Source organism: Heteronotia binoei, chromosome 2, assembly GCF_032191835.1.
Source record: "Heteronotia binoei isolate CCM8104 ecotype False Entrance Well chromosome 2, APGP_CSIRO_Hbin_v1, whole genome shotgun sequence".
Lineage (NCBI taxonomy): Eukaryota > Metazoa > Chordata > Lepidosauria > Squamata > Gekkonidae > Heteronotia > Heteronotia binoei.
In genome coordinates, this window is record NC_083224.1 from 193292678 (window position 1) to 193317078 (window position 24401).

Genomic DNA, 24401 nt, shown 5'->3' on the forward strand with positions numbered 1-24401 from the left:
GACCCGATAAGGTTTCATTTATGTCAGATCCGGCCCTCGTAACAAATGAATTTGACCACCCTGCTTGAAAGCATCAATTCTTCCGCGCTCGGCCTTCCTTATGGTCCAGCTCTCACAGCCATACATGACTACTGGGAATACCATCGCTTTGACTATACGGACTTTTGTTGGCAGGCTGATGTCTCTACTTTTTAGTATCCTGCCTAGGTTTGTCATAGCTGGGCTGAAGTAGTAGAACAAAGCAGGAGTTCAATAGCACCTTTAAGACCAACAACCTTTTATTCAGAACATATCTCCTCTTTTGCTGTCCCCTGCTTCTTTTGCCTTCTGCCTTTCCCAGCATCAGGGTCTTCTCCAGTGAGGGCTCCCTTCTCATTGGGTGGCCAAAGCATTTGAGCTTCAGCTTCAGCATCTGACCTTCCAGGAAACAGTCTGGGTTGATTTCCCTTTGGACTGACTGATTGGATCATCTCGCAGTCCAAGGGACTCTCAAGAGTCTGCTCCAGCACCACAGTTCGAAAGCATCTCTTCTTCTGCGCTCGGCCTTCCTTATGGTCCAGCTCTCACAGCCATACATTACTACTGGGAATACCATCGCTTTGACTATATGGACTTTTGTTGGCAGGGTGACGACATTACAACTAGCCCGATTAATGGCTGAAGCTTTTCTATAACTGGCAGAAGACAATATAGAAATTGCACACGGGGGATAAAGAAGGGAGCGGGGGGCGGGAAATGACTGAGCCGGAAGACAAGCCTATCGATCTGTTTACTTGAATGTTAAAATCCACATCTTTATTTATAAATTAGATTCATCGCCCAATCCCTGATATATGCAATACGGAGGGGAGAAGGGTGTGACAGAACAAGCATACTTGCCCTCCTTTCACCTCTCAACGCCCCCCCCCCACTCCTGACTTTTATGGGTTGAATGAACGACTCATTTATGGCAGGGGTGGCCAAGGGTAGCTCTCCAGATTTTTTTTTGCCTAAAACTCTCATCAGCCCCAGCCGTTGGCCATGCTGGCTGGGGCTGATGGGAGCTGTAGGCAAAAAACATCTGGAGAGCTGCCGTTGGCCACCCCTGATTTATGGGAACGTGCTAATTCCCGTTTCCTTTAGAATCCCTCTAGAACAAAACGTGGCTTTTGGAAGCACTTTGTTCTATTTTGTTGAGCCCAAGATGGATTCCCCACTTGCTTTATGCCGCTCTCACGCTCCTCTTCTCCGCGGGGCTTCCGTCGGGTTTCGCACTATCTGCTCCGGGGCCGCAATTCACTTCGCCTTTTTCTTGCGGGAAACAGGAACCAGTTTTTAGAGGATCTGGTTTGCTGCGTGGAAGAGGCGGGGCGAGTTGCAGCCCCCCCCCCCCGCCGCCCGGGGCAGATAGTGTGAAATCTGACGGATGCCCCGCTGAGAAGAAGAGAGTGAGGGCGGCATAAGGCGAGTGGGGAATTGGCCCCAATTAGGAGCTGATGGAATGGAGCTCTACTGGTCTTCGGGAGCTGTTGGCTGGAAAAGTCTTACTAACTGCGACGGGTCAATTTCCTCACTTCGTCAGTCTGACGTCCTCAACCGTGCTTGGGGCCACAGCGGGCTACGCACTGGTCATGCTTCCCTCTAAAAGGCCAACAGCAACTTAGCTGAACATACCACAAGCACGGTTGAACAAACCACAAGCACCACAAGCGTTGGTCGGTCGGTCCCTCCATCAAAAGGCTGGTTTCCTGCTGAGGGGTCTACCCAACTGATAGGAGAATCGGAGGGGTGGGCAGACCGAGGAGCGGCACACGGGGTCAGATCAGAAGAAAACCACGAGCCCATTTTCACGGCTGAGTGTCCGAGAAAGGGAAAAAACGGACATGCCCCATGTAGCTGGCTGAAAGTCTTCTTTCGCCCCTCTCCGTCAGCAACCGGATCCAAAGTCGGGGCCACGGGCTCAGCGCCTCTGCTTCCGGTCTGGGGACGCTCAGTCGCTCACACTGTCCTCGCTGTCCGAGTAGGCTCCCAGGAGGCTCAGCGAAGAGCCCAGTGTTCTTGACCCCGGAGGCAGGGAAGCGTTTTGGATCTGCGTGCTCTGACTCTCGACACCTAGGGGCCAAAGGGAAGGGGACAGTCATGAAATGGAAAGGGAGCCCCCTCCCCTGCGGGAAGACCAAGATCTACGGCCAAAGAGAACTTTCCCAGTAGAATGGGGGTGGCGGGAGAGTTTGGCGTCAGTGAAACACCTCCCCCATGTCAGGAAATGTTTCGTTGAAGTTATTGATGCCTTATGCTTACTAACCTTATGTCTGAATAAACCTTGGTACCACTAATGTTATAGTTTGTTTTAATTAATGTTCTACTGGTTTTTAAGGTTAAGTTAATGCTTAATTTAATGTTCTTAATGTAATGGTTTTAATTAATGCACCATTGGTTACTATGTTGTTTATTAATGTTTTATTTATTAATGTACCATTGGTCACTGTGTTGTTAGCCGCCCTGAGCCTGCTTCGGCGGGGGAGGGCGGGGTACAAATAAAATTTATTATTATTATATTATTATTATAACACCTGTGCCCTGCAAGAGAAGGAGGAGGGGTGGGAACAGAGCTGCCAGAACTCCAAAGGCCAGCACAGCCTTTGAAGTGCAAAGCGCCAAGCTCGCCTCTCTGGAGCCTCCCATGCAAAGCAAGGACACCACCAGAGGGGAGAAGGCAGCCATCACCGGTAACAGATAAGTGGGCATGTGAAGGAATTACCTGCAGGCCAAATGTAACTTTATTATGAGAAGTAGTTTAAAGCCCAGTCCTTTGAAGTGTGTGCATAAATGTCAAAGAGTACAGCTAGCCGTTATCAGTTTCAATGCATCCGTGTAGAGAGTAACATTGTTGTAATCAATAAATGAAACTTAGTTTTGAACAAAGACAAGTCTGATCATTTTGGAACTTCAATGAACCCTTTGCTGACACCCCAGGACTGAACAGGGATGTTGGCTTTTTATTTCATTACATATACTAAGCTCACTTTCACCAAGTGTAGCTCGGTGAAAGCCTACAGTATTCCAATGTATTTCTCTTTTTAGGATAGTGTATTAGAATAATGGTTTTTTGTACTGACATACTCAAATAAGGGATATCGGCTGTTTATCTCATTACAGGTACTAAACCCATCTTCCACTATATTTTAATGTATTCTTTTTTTCTAATGGTAAACTAGAATGATGTTTGTGTGTGTGTAAACCTCTGAGATACTTATGCCCTCTTTTTAATCCAGTACTAACATCACAACAGACTCTTATTTAACTGCAGGTCAAAGGATACCTAATGACATAGACATCAATCGGCTATTCTGACCTATATTGCCTTGTTTTGTTGTTTCAGCCCAGTCAACCCAAACTAGCAATCACCAGACACCAACTTCCGAGGGAGGTGGTGGGCTCTCATTCCTTGGAGGTTTTTCAACAGAGGCTAGATGGCCATCTGAAAGCAATGAAGATCGTGTGAATTGAGGGGGAAGATTTTGTGAGTTTCCTGCATTGTGCAGGGGGTTGGACTAGATGACCCTGGAGGTCCCTTCCAACTCTAGGATTCTATGATTCTTCAGGAGGTGGTGGGCTCTCCTTCCTTGGAGGTTTTTAAACAGAGGCTAGATGGCCCTCTGACAGCAATGAGGATCCTGTGAATTTGGGGGGCGGTCTTTGTGAGTTTCCTGCATTGGGCAGGGGGTTGGGCTAGATGACCCTGGAGGTCCCTTCCCACTCTATGATTCTAACTTGTGATTCTTTTAATCTGCTAAAAGACATTTCCATGATTTTGCGTACTAATTCACCGCCCACTTTCTCTATATTAAGGACTGCTTGCCATGCCATCCTATTGTTTGATGAAGCGTGCTTCTGGCACACCAAAGCTTCCATTCTGAATAAAACGCTGTTGGTCTTAAAGGTGACACTTGACTCCTACTTTGTTCTACTGCTTCAGACCAACACGGCTGCCCCACCTGGATCCCTTGCTTCTGGTTGGAGAATCACCCTATCCGCAAAGGAGAACAGAAAGGGGCTACAGCCTCTCACTGGCGTGCCAGCTTTCAAATGGTGGGAAGGTTCCTTTAGGTGAGGGAAACATTTAAACCAGTGTAGTACAGTGGCCAGGAAATCAGACTAGAAGCTGGGAGAACCAGGCTCAAACCACAACTCTGCAGTGCTGCTTCCTGGATGACCATGAGCCAGCAAGAATTACATCAGAAGAGCCCTGCTGGGTCAGACCAGGGACGGTCCATCTAGTCCTACATCCAGTCTCACACAGGGGCCAGCCAGTTCCTCTGAAGGGCCAACAACAGGGCAGAAAGACAGAGGCCTTCCCCTGAGAAGAACATCAGAAGAGCCCTGCTGGGTCAGACCAGGGACGGTCCATCTAGTCCTACATCCAGTCTCACACAGGGGCCAGCCAGTTCCTCTGAAGGGCCAACAACAGGGCAGAAAGACAGAGGCCTTCCCCTGAGAAGAACATCAGAAGAGCCCTGCTGGGTCAGACCAGGGACGGTCCATCTAGTCCTACATCCAGTCTCACATAGGGGCCAACCAGTTCCTCTGGAGGGACAACAACAGGGCAGAGAGGCCGAGGCCTTCCCTGGAGAAGAACATCAGAAGAACCCTGCTGGATCAGATCAGCAAGGGTCCATCTAGTCCAGCCTCCTGTCTCACACAGTGGCCAACCAGTTCCTCTGGAGGCCACCAAAAGGGCATAAGAGGCTGAAGCCTTCATAAGGTCATCAGCCCTGCTGGATCAGATCAGCGAGGGTCCATCTAGTTCAGCCTCCTGTCTCACACAGGGGCCAACCAGTTCCTCTGGAGGGACAACAACAGGGCAGAGAGGCCGAGGTCTTCCCCGGAGAAGAACATCAGAAGAGCCCTGCTGGATCAGATCAGCGAGGGTCCATCTAGTCCAGCCTCCTGTCTCACACAGTGGCCAGCCAGTTCCTCTGGAGGGCCAACAACAGGGCAGAGAGGGTGAGGACTTCCCCTGAGAAGAACATCAGAAGAGCCCTGCTGGGTCAGACCACTGAGGGTCCATCTAGTCCAGCATCCTGTCTCACACGGTGGCCACTGAATAGCCTCTGAATGTGGAAGCTCCTTTGCTCTTAGTCTAACCTACCTCATTCGGTTGTTGTGTGGAGAAAAAGGGGGAAGGAGAACTATCTAAGCCACCCTGGGCTCCTAATGGAATAAAAAAAGGAAGACAGAGAAATTCCAAAACAGCTCCCCACACCTGCACCCAATTGTGCTGTGGTCCTTGACCACCTGAAGGTGAAGACGAGGCTTTAAATTTCCCAGGAATTCAGTTCTATAATCCCCGCTGATGGACCTCCTGACGGCACCTGGTTCTTTGGCCACTGTGTGACACAGAGTGTTGGACTGGATGGGCCATTGGCCTGATCCAACAGGGCTTCTCTTATGTGACACGGAGTGTTGGACTGGATGGGCCATTGGCCTGATCCAACATGGCTTCTCTTGTGTTCTTATGTCTGGGGCAGTGATGCTTTGTATTTTTGGTGCTAGGGTGGGCAACAGTGGGAGGGATTCTGCAGTTCTAGCCCCACTGATGGACCTCCTGATGGCACCTGGTTCTTTGGCCACCATGTGACACAGAACGTTGGACTGGATGGGCTATTGCCCTGATCCAATATGGCTTCTCTTGTGTTCTTATGTCTGGGGCAGTGATGCTCTGTATTCTTGGTGCTTGGGGAGGGGGACAGTGGGAGGGCTTCTAGTGTCCTGGCCCCACTGATGGACCTTCTGATGGCACCTGGTTCTTTGGCCACTGTGTGACACAGAGTGTTGTACTGGATGGGCCATTGGCCTGATCCGACAGGGCTTCTCTTACGCCGTTTTGTTTTTGGAGGAGGATTCAGAGCCTGCTCGACACCCTGACTGCTGGCGTTGCAACTGTGCTCACTGCCTTGAGTTGTTCTTCCTTCTAAGAACTCAGCTCGCCACTCCCGAAGGCCCTCCCCACTTCTCTCCGGTCCCTGGGGTTCCATCATCACCTGAACCCCCCGGCCCGTTGGTGGTGCCCTGATCCGCCTTCCTCTTGGTGGCCACCAGTCCTGAGAGGGTGGCCTTGCTGGACAGCTGGCCGATGCTCCTTTCCCAACATTCCACCTTCAGCTTCTTGGCCTGAGGCTCTGGATCCTGCGGTGGGGGGAGGGGACAGAAAAAGACCTGCTGAAGATTTCAGTGAGAGCTGCTAACCTGAATCAACAGCTGAAGAGCTGAACAAGGAAAGATTATTATTGGTTTTTTTTACAGAAGTGGGAAACAGAGCAGAGAGCTGGCTTTGCGTGCAGAAAGGCCTGGGTGAAAGTAAATGGGACAGGAAGACCAATGCTGCAGACCCTGTGAGGTGGGTGGGGCTGAGAGAGCTCTCCCAGAAGCTTCCCTTTCAAGGACAGAGTCTCAGAGCCGCCTACAATCTCCTTCCCCTTCCTCCCCCACAACAGACACCCTGTGAGGTGGGTGGGGCTGAGAGAGCACTTACAGAAGCCGCCCTTTCAAGGACAGTCTCAGAGCAGCCTACAATCTCCTTTCCCTTCATCCCCCACAACAGACACCCTGTGAGGTGGGTGGGGCTGAGAGAGCACTTACAGAAGCCGCCCTTTCAAGGACAGTCTCAGAGCAGCCTACAATCTCCTTTCCCTTCATCCCCCACAACAGACACCCTGTGAGGTGGGTGGGGCTGAGAGAGCTCTCCCAGAAGCTGCCCTTTCAAGGACAGAGTCTCAGAGCCGCCTACAATCTCCTTTATCTTCCTCCCCCACAACAGACACCCTGTGAGGTGGGTGGGGCTGAGAGAGCACTTACAGAAGCCGCCCTTTCAAGGACAGTCTCAGAGCCGCCTACAATCTCCTTTCCCTTCATCCCCCACAACAGACACCCTGTGAGGTGGGTGGGGCTGAGAGAGCACTTACAGAAGCCGCCCTTTCAAGGACAGTCTCAGAGCAGCCTACAATCTCCTTTCCCTTCATCCCCCACAACAGACACCCTGTGAGGTGGGTGGGGCTGAGAGAGCACTTACAGAAGCCGCCCTTTCAAGGACAGTCTCAGAGCAGCCTACAATCTCCTTTCCCTTCATCCCCCACAACAGACACCCTGTGAGGTGGGTGGGGCTGAGAGAGCTCTCCCAGAAGCCGCCCTTTCAAGGACAGAGTCTCAGAGCAGCCTACAATCTCCTTTCCCTTCATCCCCCACAACAGACACCCTGTGAGGTGGGTGGGGCTGAGAGAGCACTTACAGAAGCCGCCCTTTCAAGGACAGTCTCAGAGCAGCCTACAATCTCCTTTCCCTTCATCCCCCACAACAGACACCCTGTGAGGTGGGTGGGGCTGAGAGAGCACTTACAGAAGCCGCCCTTTCAAGGACAGTCTCAGAGCAGCCTACAATCTCCTTTCCCTTCCTCCCCCTCAACAGACAACCTGTGAGGTGGGTGAGGCTGAGAGGGCTCTCCCACAAGCTGCCCTTTCAAGGACAGAGTCTCAGAGCCGCCTACAATCTCCTTTCCCTTCCTCACCCACAACAGACACCGTGTGAGGCAGGTGGGGCTGAGAGAGCTCTCCCAAAAGCTGCCCTTTCACAGAAAGAGTATCAGAGCGGCCTACAATCTCCTTTCCCTTCCTCCCCCACAACAGACACCCTGTGGGGTGGGTGGGGCTGAGAGAGCTCTCCCAGAAGCTGCCCTTTCAAGGACAGAGTCTCAGAGCCGCCTACAATCTCCTTTATCTTCCTCCCCCACAACCGACACCCTGTGAGGTGGGTGGGGCTGAGAGAGCTCTCCCAGAAGCTGCCCTTTCAAGGACAGAGTCTCAGAGCCGCCTACAATCTCCTTTATCTTCCTCCCCCACAACCGACACCCTGTGGGGTGGGTGGGGCTGAGAGAGCTCTCCCAGAAGCTGCCCTTTCAAGGACAGAGTCTCAGAGCCGCCTACAATCTCCTTTATCTTTCTCCCCCACAACAGACACCCTGTGAGGTGGGTGGGGCTGAGAGAGCACTTACAGAAGCCGCCCTTTCAAGGACAGTCTCAGAGCAGCCTACAATCTCCTTTCCCTTCATCCCCCACAACAGACACCCTGTGAGGTGGGTGGGGCTGAGAGAGCACTTACAGAAGCCGCCCTTTCAAGGACAGTCTCAGAGCAGCCTACAATCTCCTTTCCCTTCATCCCCCACAACAGACACCCTGTGAGGTGGGTGGGGCTGAGAGAGCACTTACAGAAGCCGCCCTTTCAAGGACAGTCTCAGAGCAGCCTACAATCTCCTTTCCCTTCATCCCCCACAACAGACACCCTGTGAGGTGGGTGGGGCTGAGAGAGCACTTACAGAAGCCGCCCTTTCAAGGACAGTCTCAGAGCAGCCTACAATCTCCTTTCCCTTCATCCCCCACAACAGACACCCTGTGAGGTGGGTGGGGCTGAGAGAGCACTTACAGAAGCCGCCCTTTCAAGGACAGTCTCAGAGCAGCCTACAATCTCCTTTCCCTTCATCCCCCACAACAGACACCCTGTGAGGTGGGTGGGGCTGAGAGAGCTCTCCCAGAAGCCGCCCTTTCAAGGACAGAGTCTCAGAGCAGCCTACAATCTCCTTCCCCTTCCTCCCCCACAACAGACACCTTGGCAAAGCCAAGGTGAAGCAGGTGCCGTGCTCCGTCCCCCAACTTGAGACATCCAGCATCCAGAAATAGAAAAACGGCAAGGCTCTTTGACAGAGGGGCCCTCGTTGTCTAACCTCCTGCAGGATAGCAAGAAAATAAAGCACAAAGTTTCTGCAACTAGCAGCCTCAAACACTAAAGAAGCAACAATGATATTATCAAAAGCTTAGTGTATTCTATGTAACATAAAGCACAGACACAACGGCATAAAGTTGCTCACAGTGACTTGAAGTTTGGAGACGTGAATTTCCTGGTGTTCCTACCCTTGTATCTGAAACTGATGACTTGATGCTTGAAGAAGCAATTGTGAAACAAGGCAATGGTACATCCTTGTCGCAATAACTGGACTGCTGGGCTGCCTTAAAATTTGAATCTACTTGGACATCACTCATCCCTCTTATCCAGGGTGACATCAGACTTTTCATCAAGGAAATGGCATTGGACTACTTTAAAAATTGGACTTGATTTCTCATGGCTACTTAAGAACATAAGAGAAGCCCTGTTGGATCAGGCCAATGGCACATCCAGTCCAACACTCTGTGTCACATAAGAACATAAGAGAAGCCATGCTGGATCAGGCCAATGGCCCATTCAGTCCAACACTCTGTGTCACACAGTGGCCAATATATATGAGTGTGTGTGTGTATACACACACACACACACACACACACTGTGGCTAATAGCCACTGCTGGACCTCTGCTCCATATTTTTATCCAATCCCCTCTTGAAGCTGCCTATGCTTGTAGCCACCACCACCTCCTGTGGCAGTGAATTCCACATGTTAATCACCCTTTTGGTGAAGAAGGACTTCCTTTTATCCGTTTTAACCTAACTGCTCAGCAATTTCATTGAATGCCCACGAGTTCTTGTATTGTGAGAAAGGGAGAAAAGGACTTCTTTCTCTACTTTCTTCATCCCATGCATTATCTTGTAAACCTCTATCATGTCACCCCGTAGTCGAAGTTTCTCCAAGCTAAAGAGCCCCAAGCATTTCAACCTTTCTTCATAGGGAAAGTGTTCCAGCCCTTTAATCATTCTAGTTGCCCTTTTCTGGACTTTCTCCAATGCTATAATATCCTTTTTGAGGTGCGGCGACCAGAACTGCACACAGTACTCCAAATGAGACCGCACCATTGATTTATACAGGGGCATTATGATACTGGCTGATTTGTTTTTAATTCCCTTCCTAATAATTCCCAGCATGGCGTTGGCCTTTTTTATTGCAATCGCACACTGCCTTGACATTTTCAGTGAGTTATCTACAACAACCCCAAGATCTCTCTCTTGGTCAGCCTCTGCCAGTTCACAACCCATCAACTTGTATTTGCCGCTGGGATTCTGGGCTCCTTTGGGATGTTCTGTCTCCTAAATGAGTGAGTTGTGTCTGTGCTTTATGTTACACAGAATACACTGAGCTTTCAATAATATCGTTATCGTTTCTTTAGTGTCTGAGGCTGGTCCTCACGGAAGCTTTGTGCTTTATTTCCTTGCTACCCACCACCGTGGTTCTCTTGTCGTGTTACTTAACCTCCTGCAAGATGTCCGTGGGCTTCGCCTTCCTTGACGTCTTTGCAGGGGGCACCTGAGCGGGGTCTTCATCGGAATCAGAGTCTTCCAGCAGCCGCCTGGCCTGCGCTTGATCCAGCATAGCTCTATCATCAGGAAACAGGAACGGGGTAAGTTATGTGAAAAGTCAAGAACTGCTCCTCTTCCCCTCTTGGGGTAGCCGCTGCCTTTTTCTCTCCGTTCCCACCCTCTTTCCCTTCCATTTTTTAGGTGGGGCATATTTACTTTCATCTGTGGGCCCCGGGCATTTCTGTAATGCCACTCCTGGAAACTGCTTTTGTTCTAAACATGTGTGTGTGTAGGTGCGTGTGTTAACAGCCCTGACGTGGAAAATTCCAGGTAGCTCAATCTTGTCAGATTTCAGGACCTAAGCAGAGTCGACCCTGGGGAGTCCACTGCCATGGAAATCCAGAATCATGGAGTTGGAAGGGAACTCCAGGGTCATCTAGTCCAACCCCCTGCACGAGGCAGGAAACTCACAAATACCGCCCCCCTCCTCCAAATTCACAGGATCCACCTTGCCGTCAGATGGCCATCTAGCCTCACTTTAAAAACCCCCAAGGAAGGAGAGCCCACCACCTCCCAAGGAGGAAGCCTGTTCCCCTGAGGAATCGCTCTAACAGTCAGGAAGTTCTTCCTAATGTTGAGCCGGAAACTCTTTTGATTTAATTTCAACCCATTGGCTCTGATCCTACCTTCTGGGGCAACAGAAAACAATTCGCACCAGCCTCTATACCGGAGTGGCCAACGGTAGCTCTCCTGATGTTTTTTGCCTACAACTCCCATCAGCCCCTGGTTGGGGCTGATGGGAGTTGTAGGCAAAAAACATCTGGAGAGCTACCGCTGGCCACCCCAGATATAGATGACAACACTTCAAGTCCTTGACGGTGGTGATCCTATCACCTCTCAGCCGCCTCCTCTTCAGGCTAAATAGGCCAAACTCCTTCAACCTTTCTTCACAGGACTTGGTCTCCAGACCCCTCACCATCTTCGTCGCCCTCCTCTGGACCCCTTCCAGCTTGTTCATATCCTTCTTAAAATTTGGTGCCCAAAACTGAACACAAGACTCCAGGTGAGGTCTTACCAAAGCAGAGTAAAGCGATAGCATCACATCACGTGATACTTCTGTTGATACAGCCCAAAATTGCATTTGCCTTTTTAGCATCACACTGTTGACTCAAGTTCAGCGCCTGGTCCACTAAGACCGCGAGATCCTTTCTGCACAGACTACTGACCAGACAAGTCTCCCCCCGTCCTATAACCATGCATTGGATTTTTCGTACCTAAATTAAGAACTTTACATTTATCCCTGTTAAAGTTCATTTTATTGATTTTAGCCCAGTTTTCCAGGAAGGGAAAGGAGATTGAAAGCTGCTCTGAGATTCAAAGTGAAGGGCAGGATATAAATCCTCTTCCTTCTCCTCCTCCTCCATCTTCTGGATAACATGTCCTTCAGCCTTTCCTCATAGAACTCGGTCTCCAGACCCCTCACCATCTTTGTCACCCTCCTCTGGACGCGTTCCAGCTTGTCTATATCCTTCTTAAAATATGGTGCCCAAAACTGAATGCAAGACTCCAGGTGAGGTCTTACCGGAGCCGAATAAAGCGATACCATCACATCACGTGATCTGGACACTAGATTTCTCTTGATACAGCTCAAAACTTCATTTGCCTTTTTAGCCATCCCATCACACTGTTGACTCATGTTCAGCGTACGATCCACTAAGACCCCGAGATCCTTTTTGTACATACTACTGCTAAGACAAGTCTCCCCCATCCTATAACCATGCATTGGATTTTTCCTACCTAAATGCAGAACTTGACATTTATCCCTGTTAAAATTCATTTGATTGGTTTCAGCCCGGTTTTCTAGTCCAGGGTCGCTGCAGAAAAGCAGGCAAACAAAAACCGCCTCTGAAGATCTCTTGCCTTGGACCCTTTCTGGGGTCTCCCTGAGGAGGCTGCGTCCAGATAGCACTTTTCCATCGCCATAGAAGCCAAAGAAACAAAAACATTCCCCTAAGCTCTTTGGCAGGGAAAGTGAGATGCGAATGTCAACAATTTGGGCACCTGCCACGAAGGCAAGTGGGAGAGCGGGGTAGAAGGCCAATCCCCCCACTTGGCTGGAAGAAGAACAAGAACAAGAACAGGAGGAGGAACAAGAAAAAGAAGAGGAGGAAGAGGAGGAGGAAGAGGAGGAGGAGGAAGAAGAAGAGGAAGAGGAAGAAGAAAAAAGGAGGAAGAGGAGGAGGAGGAAGGAGGAGGAGGAGGAAGAGGAGGAGGAAGAGGAGGAGGAAGAGGAGGAGGAAGAGGAGGAGGAAGAGGAGGAGGAAGAAGAGGAAGAAGTAGAGGAAGAAGTAGAGGAAGAAGTAGAGGAAGAAGTAGAGGAAGAAGAAGAGGAAGAAGAAGAGGAAGAAGAGAAAAAGGAAGAGGAAGAAGAGGAAGAGGAAGAGGAAGAAGGAAAAAGAAAAAGAAGAAGTTGGATTTATATCCCGCCCTATACTCTGAATCTCAAAATGATCACAATCTCCTTTACCTTCCTCCCCCACAACAGACACCCAGTGAGGGTGGTGGGGCTGAAAGGACTCTCCCAGAAGCTGCCCTTTCAAGGACAGAGTCTCAGAGCGGCCTACAATCTCCTTTCCCTTCCTCCCCCACAACAGACACCCTGTGAGGTGGGTGGGGCTGAGAGAGTTCTCCCAGAAGCCGCCCTTTCAAGGACAGAGTCTCAGAGCCTCCTACATTCTCCTTTCCCTTCCTCCCCCACAACAGACACCCTGTGAGGTGGGTGGGGCTGAGAGAGTTCTCCCAGAAGCTGCCCTTTCAAGGACAGAGTTTCAGAGCGGCCTACAATCTCCTTGCCCTTCCTCCCCCACAACAGACACCCTGTGAGGTGGGTGGGACTGAAAGAGTTCTCCCAGAAGCAGCCCTTTCAAGGACAGAGTCTCAGAGCGGCCTACAATCTCCTTTCCCTTCCTCCCCCACAACAGACACCCTGTGAGGTGGGTGGGACTGAGAGGGCTCTCCCAGAAGCTGCCCTTTCAAGGACAACTCCTAAAAGAGCTATGGCTGACCCGAGGCCATTCCAGCAGCTGCAAGTGGAGAAGCGGGGAATCAAAGAAGCTCCTTCTCACCTCATCTCCCTCTCGTCCTCCTCCACCGCCAGCCGCTTCTGCTCTTCTTCGTAATCCTTATACTGCTTCAGCATGGATTCAAAGTCCACATGGGCCTGGCGCTGGTTCAGCTCCTTCAGCTCCTGTAGGTTCTCCAGAACCTCCATCTCTAGCTTGGAGTCTTTGGTTCTGTTCTCCAAAACCTGGCAAGAAAAGCAGAGCGGTCTGCTCAGAGCTTGCCTGTGTAAACGAAGCAGCAAAGCGGTGTGACTTCTGTGCCCTACGCAGCCAGCGCTGTCAGAAAAGCCCTGTTGGTTGGCCCCCCTACATTACCTTCATTGGGTTGTTCAGTTCTTCATCTTCTCGTTCCTTCTGCAACCGCTTTTCCTCCTCCTCCAGCAGCTTCTCCGCTTGGAAGTTCCGCGTGGCTCCGTGCTCCATCGCGTAGTCGGTGTTCTCGGGGTCTGTCTGCGCAAGACACAGGAGGGAACCGTTTCAGCGTTACGCGAGCAGGGTTAGGAGATGCTTGGGCTCCAGCTAATTTGTGGCCTCAAGGCTGCTCACCACAAAGTTACACCAAGCCTCCCTAGCTGTATGGGAAAGTCCAGGAGCGCCTTAAAGGCTAACAAAATTTGTGGCAGGAGAGGAGCTTTTGTACTCTTACCCCAAATTTTGTTACTCTTTAAGTTGCTATTAGACCAGGGGTGTCAAACATGAGGTTTGGGGGCTCAATCAGGCCCCCAGAGGGCTCCTATCAGGCCCCCGAGCAACTACCTGTCATCTGCTTTCTTCTCCCTCTCTCTTGCTTCCTTCTGCATCACAGCTTGCTTTGCAAGGCACACTCATTCGCACAGGAGTTACAGAACAAAACCTCTATTTTCTCCATTGACTGAAGCTCTTTCCTTGGGGAGGAATAGCTTGCTTTGCCAGGCTCTCAATCACACAGCAGAGTCACTAAGCCAAGCCTTCCTTCCTTCTATTGGCTGAGGCTCCTTCCCCTCCCGGTCCTCTGAAGCTGCCCTTTCAAGTCACTTCAGAGGTAATGTCGAAATTCTTCAGAAGGTGGGTGCAGGCAACAATTCCAAAGGTAGAGTTTTCCATGAAGACCAACGCCCCTGGTGATCTCTTCCGCACAGCAAGGCACAAAATTGAAATGCGACGCGGCTGTACTTATGCCACGTTTCGCGATTGCTTCTACGGGCTTCCAAAACGGTTCAACGCATTTCAATTGCTCACACTTACCGTCATTTCCATTCAGTATAGTCCATTTCCATGAAATGATTGCAAGCGTCAGCAATTGAAATATGTTGAACCGTTCTGTAAGGACGCGTTTCAGTTTTGCGCCTTGCTGTACAGAAGAGATCACCGGGGGCATTGGTCTCCGTGGAAAACTCTACCTTTGAAATTGTTGCCTGCACCCACCTTCTAAAGATTTTGGACATTGATTACCTCTGAAGTGACTTTGGGGTGAGAGGCTGATGTGCCTTGTACACTTTATCTGTGGAACGACATTTGTTCAATATGGGAAATTAATTTTATACGTTATTAAGTAAACTCGAGTTTATATAATTTCTGAGGCTGGTTTACGCAGAGGTTGCTAACCTGCTTGTCCTGTTCCATTAACTGCGTTGCTCTTTGTTGGTTGCAAAATCCCCAGGTGGGGGCAAGGGGATCCCCTGGCTTAGAGGCCCTCCCCCCGCTGTAAGGTCATCAGAAAGCAGGACGGGGGGAGGAATGTCTGTTGGGCATTCCATTATACCCTAAGGAGACCGATGCCCATAGTGTATCATGGAGAACTGATCCATGGGTATCGGGGGCTGTTTTTTAGGGTAGAGGCACCAAATTTGCAGCATAGCATCTGATGCCTCTCCCCAAAAGACCCTCCAAGTTTCAAAAAGATTGGACTAGGGGGTCCAATTCTATGAGCCCCCAAAGAAGGTGCCCCGATCCTTTATGATTTCCAATGGAGGGAAGGCATTTAAAAGGTGTGCGGTCCTGTCCTACTCTCTTTGTAGTTCAATTATGCTTGTTACAACTTTGACCCTGGCCCCACCCCCAACGTCTCCAGGCTCCACCCCCAACGTCTCCTGGCTCCACCCGCAACGACTCCTGGCTCCACCCGCAACGACTCCTGGCCCCACCCCCAACGTCTCCAGGCCCCACCCCCAACGTCTCCTGGCCCCACCCCCAACGTCTCCTGGCCCCACCCCCAACGTCTCCTGGCCCCACCCCCAAAGTCCCCAGACATTTCTTGAATTGGACTTGGCAACCCTAGACCATGCGCACGGCAAAAACGCCCCAGCCAAATGAGACAGGCCCAGCTGAGCCCGGGAGGAAGCGGGCGAGGGGAAGAATCTTTACCTTGAAGGTGATTTCCGCCAGGCAGCGGGTGCATTTGATGTAAAAGCGGAAGATGGGCAGCCCCAGGTAGGCTTCGTTTTGGACCGTCTCCTTCCGGGCATTGAACTTCTTGCCCTTGTAGATGTACTCGCCACACGTCTTGCAGCTGATTGCGGCAAAAGGAACAGTCAGGCCTGGCATTCGCATAGCGCTTCACAAGGTCTTCACAAAACCAGACACACAGAGACGCATTCCTGTTGCAATCCTCATAAAAGCCCAGGCAGGCTGGCCGGTGCTATCATACCCGCCAGCAGGGGTGGAATTCTAGCAGGAGCTCCTTTGCATATTAGGCCCCACCCACCTATGTGGCTCTTTCGCACATATTGTGTGGCTCTTGAAGCCCCCACCACCCCATTGGCTGACTTGGGGAAGGCATTTGTCTCTTTCAATCACTTCTCCAAGCCACGCCAGCTGCCGGATTGGACAATGCATTTAAAGTTAAAGTTGCTTTCTTTCAATCTCTCCGTCTCCCCATGTATTTGCTTTTTTCACATTTCCCTTCCTTCCTTCCCTCCCTCCCTCAAACGCCTCTCAAGCATCTGATGTTTATATTTTGCGGCTCTCAAGCATCTGACATTTATTCGATGTGGCTCTTAAGTTAAGCAAGTTTGGCCACCCCTGCTATAGGCTGATCCCGCACTCAACAGGGAGTTGGACTAGATGGCCTGGATGGCCCCTTCTGGCTCTGTGATTTTATTATTATTTCTCTTTTTTCCTTGGGGCTCAAGAGATCGTATGGGGCTGTCCCCTCTTCTACTGTCAACCCTGTGAGATAGGTTAGGTCAAGAGAGACTAACTGGCCTGAAGGCCACCTAATGACAGTCAAGGCAGAATTGGGGTCTCCAATCTCACTCATGACACACAAACCCTGGGGTCCCCAGCATGGTGCTCGAGGGGGCCAAAGACCCACGGACGCCTTTCTCAGTTGCCCATCAAGTGTTTTCTTTAGAACATGAGTGGGGCCAGGTGGTGCTCTTACACATCTCGGCGTCTGACTGGATATACAGATTAAAAAGATCATAGAATCACAGAGTTGGTAGGGACCTCCAGGGTCATCTAGTCCAACCCCCTGTACAATGCAGGAAACTCACAAATACCTCCCCCTACATTCACAGGATCTTCATTGCTGTCAGACAGCCATCTAACCTCTGTTGAAAAACCTCCAAGGTAGGAGACCCTACCACCTCCCAAAGAATCATAGAATCCTAGAGTTGGAAGGGACCTCCGGGGTCATCTAGTCCAACCCCCTGCACCATGCAGGAAACTCACAAACACCTCCCCCTAAATTCACAGGATCCTCACTGCTGTCAGATGGCCATCTAGCCTCTGTTGGAAAACCTCCAAGGAAGGAGAATCATAGAACCCTAGAGTTGGAAGGGACCTCCAGGGTCATCTAGTCCAACCCCCTGCACCATGCAGGAAACTCACAAACACTCCCCCCTAAATTCACAGGATCTTCATCGCTGTCAGACGGCCATCTAGCTTCTGTTGGAAAACCTCCAAGGAAGGAGATTCGTGGAACCCTAGAGTTGGAAGGGACCTCCAGGGTCATCTAGTCCAACCCCCTGTACAATGCAGGAAACTCACAAATGCCTCCCCCTAAATTCACAGGGTCCTCATTGCTGTCAGATGGCCATCTAGCCTCTGTTGAAAAACCTCCAAGGTAGGAGAGCCCACCACCTCCCGAAGAATCCTAGAACCCTAGAGTCAGAAGGGACCTCCAGGGTCATCTAGTCCAACCCCCCGCACAATGCAGGAAACTCACACACGCCTCCCCCTAGATTCACAGGATGTTCATTGCTGCCAGAGGGCCACCTAACCCCTGTTTAAAAACCTCCAAGGAAGGAGATGTTCAGGGGCAGCTGCCAGTGCCAACACAGTTTTCATTTTATTCTTTCTCACCTCTCTTACCCCGTGTATTTTTAAAATTTATTCCCCTTCCCCCCTCTTCTTAGGCCGCCTCTGCACGTGTGGCTCCATCTCCCATGGCAGCCGTTTTGTGGCTGCCCACAACTCTGGGTCAGAGTTCTGAAGGTGCCCACATGCTCAAAATGGCTGGGGATCCCTGTTTTAACTGTGCAACAGCTCCGTATCCTGGTCACTACACGGCAGCGGTGTTGAGCAAAGAGAGTTAGTCACGCAGTGCCTTTCAGCCACACCTGTTGAAGGGAGTGGTGGGGGCAAAATTCTAAAGGCCTCTCGCACCCCTGAAGCTGAAAAAGTCTATCCAATAATGCTCTGGTTGAATCAGATGGTGTAAGGCAGGGGTGTCAAACGTCTGGCCCAGGGGCTGAATCAGGCCCCCGAGCAACTGGCTGTCATCTGCTTCCTTCTCCCTCTCTCTTGCTTCTTTCTGCATCACAGCTTGCTTTGCAAGCCTTGCTCAATTGCACGTGAGCTACAGAGCAAAACTTCTGTTTTCTCCATTGCCTGAGGCTCCACCCTTGAGAAGGAAGTGGGGGGGAGGCAGAGCTTGCTTTGTCAAGCTATCACAATCGCACAGCAGGTCTACTGAGCCAGGCTTCTTTTCCTTCTATTGGCTGAGGCTCCTCCCCCTCCTGGTCCCCTGCGGAAGGAAGGAAAGAGCCAGAGCTTCCTTTGCCCAGTCCCCCGGATCCCATTGGAGAAACACAAAGAAAGCACCGTTAAGACCAACGAGTGCTAATGTTTTAAGTTTTTTTAAAAAAATCTTTAATTGTGTTTGTCTGTATCCTGTATAAAGTTTATATCTCTGCTATCTACTGGCATAAAAGTTGTGAGCTGCTGCGTAAATTAGTGTGCTCTGGGGTCATTCTTCCTGAGCTAAGACAAAAATGCGTGAGCTGGAGGGTAAAAAAAATCTGTGAGCCAGCTCACACTAACTCAGCTTAGAGGGAACACTGCTCACCAGAACTAAGTACCGATACCTTTTAGGGGGCTCGAAGTCCTGAGGGGGGAATTATTAGAAATCACTGCAACCTTATGAGTACTATCACCTTTTTAAAAAAAAAACCTGAAAAGGGGGGTGGTAAAATGACAGACCAACCAGCCAATGACCTTCACAAGATTTAGGAAATTAGATCTTTACATTCCCAGGGAAACGGCATCTAGGGTATCTATAATCTCTCCTATTCCTACACATAAACAGAGCCAGTTTGGTGCAGCGGTTAAGTGCTTGGACTCTTATCTGGGCGAGCCGGGCTTGATTCCCCACTCCTCCACTTGCATCTGCTGGAATGGCCTTGGGTCAGGCATAGCTCTGGCAGAGGTTGTCCTTGAAAGGGCAGCTGCTGTGACAGGCTTCTCAGCCCCACCCACCTCACAGGGTGTCTGTTGTGGGGGAGGAAGGGAAAGGAGATTGTGAGCCACTCTGAGACTCTTTGGAGTGGAGGGCGGGATATAAATCCAATATCTTCATCTACCTCACAGGGTGTCTGTTGTGGGGGAGGAGGGTAAAGGAGATTGTGAGCCACTCTGAGACTCTGTCCTTGAAAGGGCAGCTGCTGGGAGAGCTCTCTCAGCCCCACCCACCTCACAGGGTGTCTGTTGTGGGGGAGGAAGAGAAAGGAGATTGTAGGCCACTCTGAGACTCTGTCCTTGAAAGGGCAGCTTCTGGGAGAGCTCTCTCAGCCACACCCGTCTCCCAGGGTTTCTGTTGTGGGGGAGGAAGGGAAAGGAGATTGTAGGCCGCTCTGAGACTCTGTCCTTGAAAGGGCAGCTTCTGGGAGAGCTCTCTCAGCCCCACCCACCTCACAGGGTGTCTGTTGTGGGGGAGGAAGAGAAAGGAGATTGTAGGCCACTCTGAGACTCTGTCCTTGAAAGGGCAGCTTCTGGGAGAGCTCTCTCAGCCACACCCGTCTCCCAGGGTTTCTGTTGTGGGGGAGGAAGGGAAAGGAGATTGTAGGCCGCTCTGAGACTCTGTGCGTGAAAAAGCAGCTTCTGGGAGAGCTCTCTCAGCCACACCCGCCTCCCAGGGTTTCTGTTGTGGGGGAGGAACGGAAAGGAGATTGTAGGCCGCTCTGAGACTCTGCCCTTGAAAAGGCAGCTTCTGGGAGAGCTGTCTCAGCCCCTCCCACCTCACAGGGTGTCTGTTGTGGGGGAGGAAGGGAAAGGAGATTGTAGGCCGCTCTGAGACTCTGTCCTTGAAAGGGCAGCTGCTGTGACAGCCCTCTCCAGCCCCACCCGCCTCACAGGGTGTCTGTTCTGGGGGGAGAAGATATGGGAGATTGTAAGCCGCTCTGAGTCTCTGATTCAGGGAGAAGGGCGGGGTATAAATCTGCAGTTGTTCTTCTTCTTATAACCCTTCAACTTTCCTTGCACTAACAAAATACAGAAAGAATCCAGAGGCCTGCAATCAAAGGCGCACCAACAATTCCTCAAGGGGGAAACCCATCTTTCTCTTACCGCATGTTAAAAGGAGCCATCAGCCGCACCACATATTGTCGGTCCTTTGGCAGTTTAAGCTTGGGGATTTTCGATGGATCAAAGTCCGGTGGGTAGTATTTCTAGGAGGCAAGGCAAGGCGTATCAGGGCGAGGGTGTGGGAGAGTCTGCAAAAGTCATGCTGAGACAGGCTGCAAAAGTCATGCTGTGGCTACTCTCCGTCCAACCCGCCCCCCTCGAAAGACACCCCCTCTCACTGGACAGAAACACACCCCAAGAGAAGTCATCGAGTTCCAGATGTTCCACAAACCCCATCTTACCTCAGCACCCCAACAGTCTCCCTCAAAGACACCTCCCCAGTTCCATGATCTTATTGTCAACTTGCTCACAGTCCCAAAAAACAGCTTGCAAACTGGTCTAAGCCTATGTCCTCCTCAGCCCACCAGGTTTGTTCCAAAGACTACTTATCCTATGTAACTCACAGGAACATAGGAAAGTGTCTGCTACTGACTCAGGTCATCTAGCCCCGGCACAATTGGTTGACGGCTCCCCCTTCCCCAATCTTTTGAGCTAGAGATCCTGCAGTTTTAACAGATGAACCTATGAAGCTGCCTTCTACTGATCAGACCCACCCCCCGGGTCCATCAAAGTCAGTCTTGTCTCCTCAGACTGGCAGCAGCTCTCCAGGGTCCCAAGCTGAGGTTTTCCACGCCTACTTGCCTGGACCCTTTTGAGTTGGAGATGCCGGGGATTGAACCTGGGACCGTCTGCTTACCAAGCACATGCTCTAGCACTGAGCCACCGTCCCTCCCCTAAAAGGTGACTCCATAGTGCTGTATATATAAAGCTGCCTTCTACTGAATCAGACCCTCGGTCCATCAAAGTCAGTCTTGTCTACTTGCACTGGCAGTGGCTCTCCAGGGTCTCAAGCTGAGATTTTTCACGCCTACTTGCCTGGACCCTTTTTAGTTGGAGATGCCAGTGGGGATTGAACCTGGGATCTTCTGCTCACCAAGCAGATGCTCTACCACTGAGCCACTGTCCCTCCCCTGCTCTCCAGGGTCTCCAGCAGAGGTTTTTCATGCCTACTTGCCTGGACCCTTTTGAGTTGGAAATGCTTGGGATTGAACCTGGGACCTTCTGCTTACCAAGCAGATGCTCCACCACTCAGCCACCATCCCTCCCCCACATCTCCAGTTCATACGTCCTAGGGAAGAAGGAGCTCTGCGATTTGCAGACCCCCGGGATGTACCCCCCTGCCATTTAAAACCCAGACCCATTCCCACTTTGAGACATCTCTTCCCTCCCAGGAAGTCTTCCCATAAATCAGGGGTGGCGAACGGTAGCTCTCCAACTGTTTTTTGCCTACAACTCCCATCAGCCCCAGCCAGCATGGCCAATGGCTGGGGCTGATGGGAGCTGTAGGCAAAAAACAGCTGGAGAGCTACCGCTGGCCACTCCTGCCATAAATGAAGGACAGTCCTGTAGACATTAACTCCTTCACAGTTTGGGTTGGCAAAGGAAGACATCAGATTTCCTGCTGGGAGGAGGAGGAAGGAGGAGGAGGAGGAGGAGGGTGGGGCTGAGAGAGGTCTTACAACAGCTGCCCTTTCAAGGACAACTCTTACAAGAGCTATGGCTAACCCAAGGCCATTCCAGCAGCTGCAAGTGGAAGAGTGGGGAATCAAACCCGGTTCTCCCAGAGAAGAGAGCTCTGGCTGACCCAAGGCCATTCCAGCAGCTGCAAGTGGAGGAGTGGGGAATCAAAGTCGGTTCTCCCAGATAAGAGTCCGCACACTTAACCACTACACCAGACTGGCTCTCTCTGTATGATTCTCTCACTGCTGTGTGACAGGTAGCCAAAGTTTGGCTGTTCTCCTGCTGATGTTTCGTTTGCCATAAATATATTTTGATAACGCTAGTTAAATTTTTGTGTTAGCGTAACTTTGTTTGCATTCGCTTCCAGAAGTGCAATTGAGACTAATTTATACACAGAAGTGTTGCTTTGTGTCTCTGCAGGTAGATCCAAGTGGGCAGCCGTGTTGGTCTGAAGCAGCAGAACAAAGCAGAAGTCAAGTTGCGCCTTTAAGACCAACAAAGTTTTATTCAGAATGGAGGCTTTCGTGTGCTCAGGGCAAGCACCACTCAGAGGAGCCACTACGGACAACCTCGCTAACCCCCTGAGGACCAAACCCGGAACTCTCAAGGATGCAGGGCAGCTGTTACCAAACTGGGCGTGCCCAGAGTTCAAATTCCAAGCTCAGTTACATCTACTGTCTAACACAATTAGGTGGACAAGAACATCACTAGGAAATACATGTCCTTTTGTTTTACCGAGACTTGCAGCAACAGCTATTAACAGGCAGCTTTTATCACCTTTTATTGCTATCCAGACCAAATGGTCTTCCCATTTCTTACACTATTCTGCCATTTGAGTCTAACTTTGTATCAGTTTACACTCTTAATCCACCAACTACATGCATTTCAGCCCACTGTACCCCATCCCCTCGTCTGAAGAAGTACGCATGCATACGAAAGCTTACATTCTGAATAAAATTTTGTTGGTCTTAAAGGTGCGACTTGACTTCTGCTTTGTATCTCTACCACCCTTATCTGGGTTCACTTTGGTTGCTTACCCCAGGGGCCTAGCAGCTCCTTGCTCAGTCTGCAGCCTGACACACAACAGCCTCCAATTAACCAGTTCAGCCCCACTAACAGCTTTCCCATGGTTAAGAGCCAGCTGCAAAGAACCCCTGTTTCCCCAAGCTGACTTATCCAGCCTTCCCGAACGTAGCCTCACGTCATCCCTTTAGATTTCTCTCCCCATCACGGTCTTGGATTTAATATCTTTATTAATTTTTGAAGTAAACAAATACATAGAAACAGTGTTCCCTCTAAGCTGAGTTAGCGTGAGCCAGCTCACAGATTTTTAGCCTCCAGCTCACATATTTTTGTCTTAGCTCAGGAAGGATGACTCCAGAGCACACTAATTGATGCAGGAGCTCACAACTTTAATGCCAGTAGTTCACAGTTTTAACATCAGTAGCTTGCAAAGTAGAATTGTTGCTCCCAAGCCTCTGCAGCTTAGAGGGAACAGTGCAAATAGGGCTTTTTTTGGTAGCAGGAACGCCTTTGCATATTAGGCCACACCCCCTGATGTAGCCCATCCTCCTGGCGCTTGCAGTAGGCCCTGTACAAAGAGCCCTGTAAGCTCCTGGAGGATGGGCTACATCAGGGGTGTGTGGCCTAATATGCAAAGGAGCTCCTGCTACAAAAAAAGCCCTAAATAGAAATATGAATATACATCTAAAAATCTTATAGAAACAGGTTAATACAAGCACAAATACTTACATACATATAAACAATATCATAGAAGGGCATAAAACTATATAGAGGTAAGAAAACATGCTGACTAATTATAAAAGATATATCTTTCCATGGAGAGAGGTCAAGATTTATGCAGAATTAAAATTACGGCAATAATTTCTGTATCAAAATACAGCCCATCAAGATAAACATATATTACTATAAAAGAAGAAAATAATAACGCATGGATACGAGCGTTCAACCAACTATATATAATCTATACAGATTATTCCAAAATTACTATTAGGTAACGGGATTGTGCTGGGTTGCCAACTGCAGACTGGAGATGCCTGGAGACTTGGGAATGGAGGGTGGAGTCTGCGGAGGGGAAGGACCACAGCGGGGTATAATGCCACAGGCAGAGCCCATCCTCCAGCACAGCCATTTTTATCCAGGGGGGGACTGCCCGGTCTGGAGAAAAACTGGGATTCCGGGAGATCTCCAGGCCCCACCGGGAGGCCCACCCCAGTGCCAGCCCCCACCCCCCATTTTTCTGCCCCCTTCACTCACATTTAACACTTTCCTTTCCGACATCTTGCCCCTTCACAGCAGCTCCGACTCTCCCCTCCGCAAACTCACAGCCCTCCCGGGATTTCCAGCCGTTCCCGCCTCTTCCGTTGATATTGGCTGCCGCGTTGAAGATCTGCACTTCTATTGGCTTTGGCGGCCGTCCGTCACAAATGAGCCGGGGAGCTTTCCGTAGCCTGCCTGCGTCCTCTTCTAAAAGAAGTCCGATAGTGCAAGAGGAGCCCGTGGAAGAGAGGTTCCGTTTGGAGAAGTTAGACCGGGGTGGCCAAACTTGCTTAAGGTAAGAGCCGCATAGAATAAATGTTTCAGAGCCGCAAGACACGGACGCGGAAGGAAGGAAGGCAAATAGATGGCGGGGAGGGAGATGGAAAGAAAGCAACTTTAACGTT

General features: G+C 50.5%; 1 protein-coding gene across 1 annotated transcript; it reads right to left on the reverse strand.

Moving 5' to 3' along the window:
* Nucleotides 1-760: 760 nt before the first annotated feature.
* Nucleotides 761-24122, reverse strand: YJU2 (YJU2 splicing factor homolog). Its single transcript, XM_060233434.1, has 8 exons — nt 23995-24122; nt 20140-20240; nt 15718-15862; nt 13690-13824; nt 13378-13559; nt 10206-10329; nt 6024-6168; nt 761-2091 (listed from the first exon to the last, which is right to left on the reverse strand). Exons 1-8 carry the CDS (start codon nt 24016-24018, stop codon nt 1970-1972), a joined length of 978 nt encoding a protein of 325 aa, XP_060089417.1. The 5' UTR covers nt 24019-24122; the 3' UTR covers nt 761-1969.
* Between the last annotated feature and the right edge of the window lie 279 nt (nt 24123-24401).

Bases quoted from the DNA above. Each gene is read 5' to 3' on its own strand.
- YJU2 (XM_060233434.1), bottom strand. From the start codon at position 24,018: ATGTCGGAAAGGAAAGTGTTAAAT. The intron at 15,863-20,139 runs GTAAGAGAAAGA...TGCCGCAATCAG, and splicing joins ATGGCTCCTTTTAACATGCG to CTGCAAGACGTGTGGCGAGT. The intron at 2,092-6,023 runs GTGATGATGGAA...TTTGGCCCCTAG, and splicing joins CAACGGGCCGGGGGGTTCAG to GTGTCGAGAGTCAGAGCACG.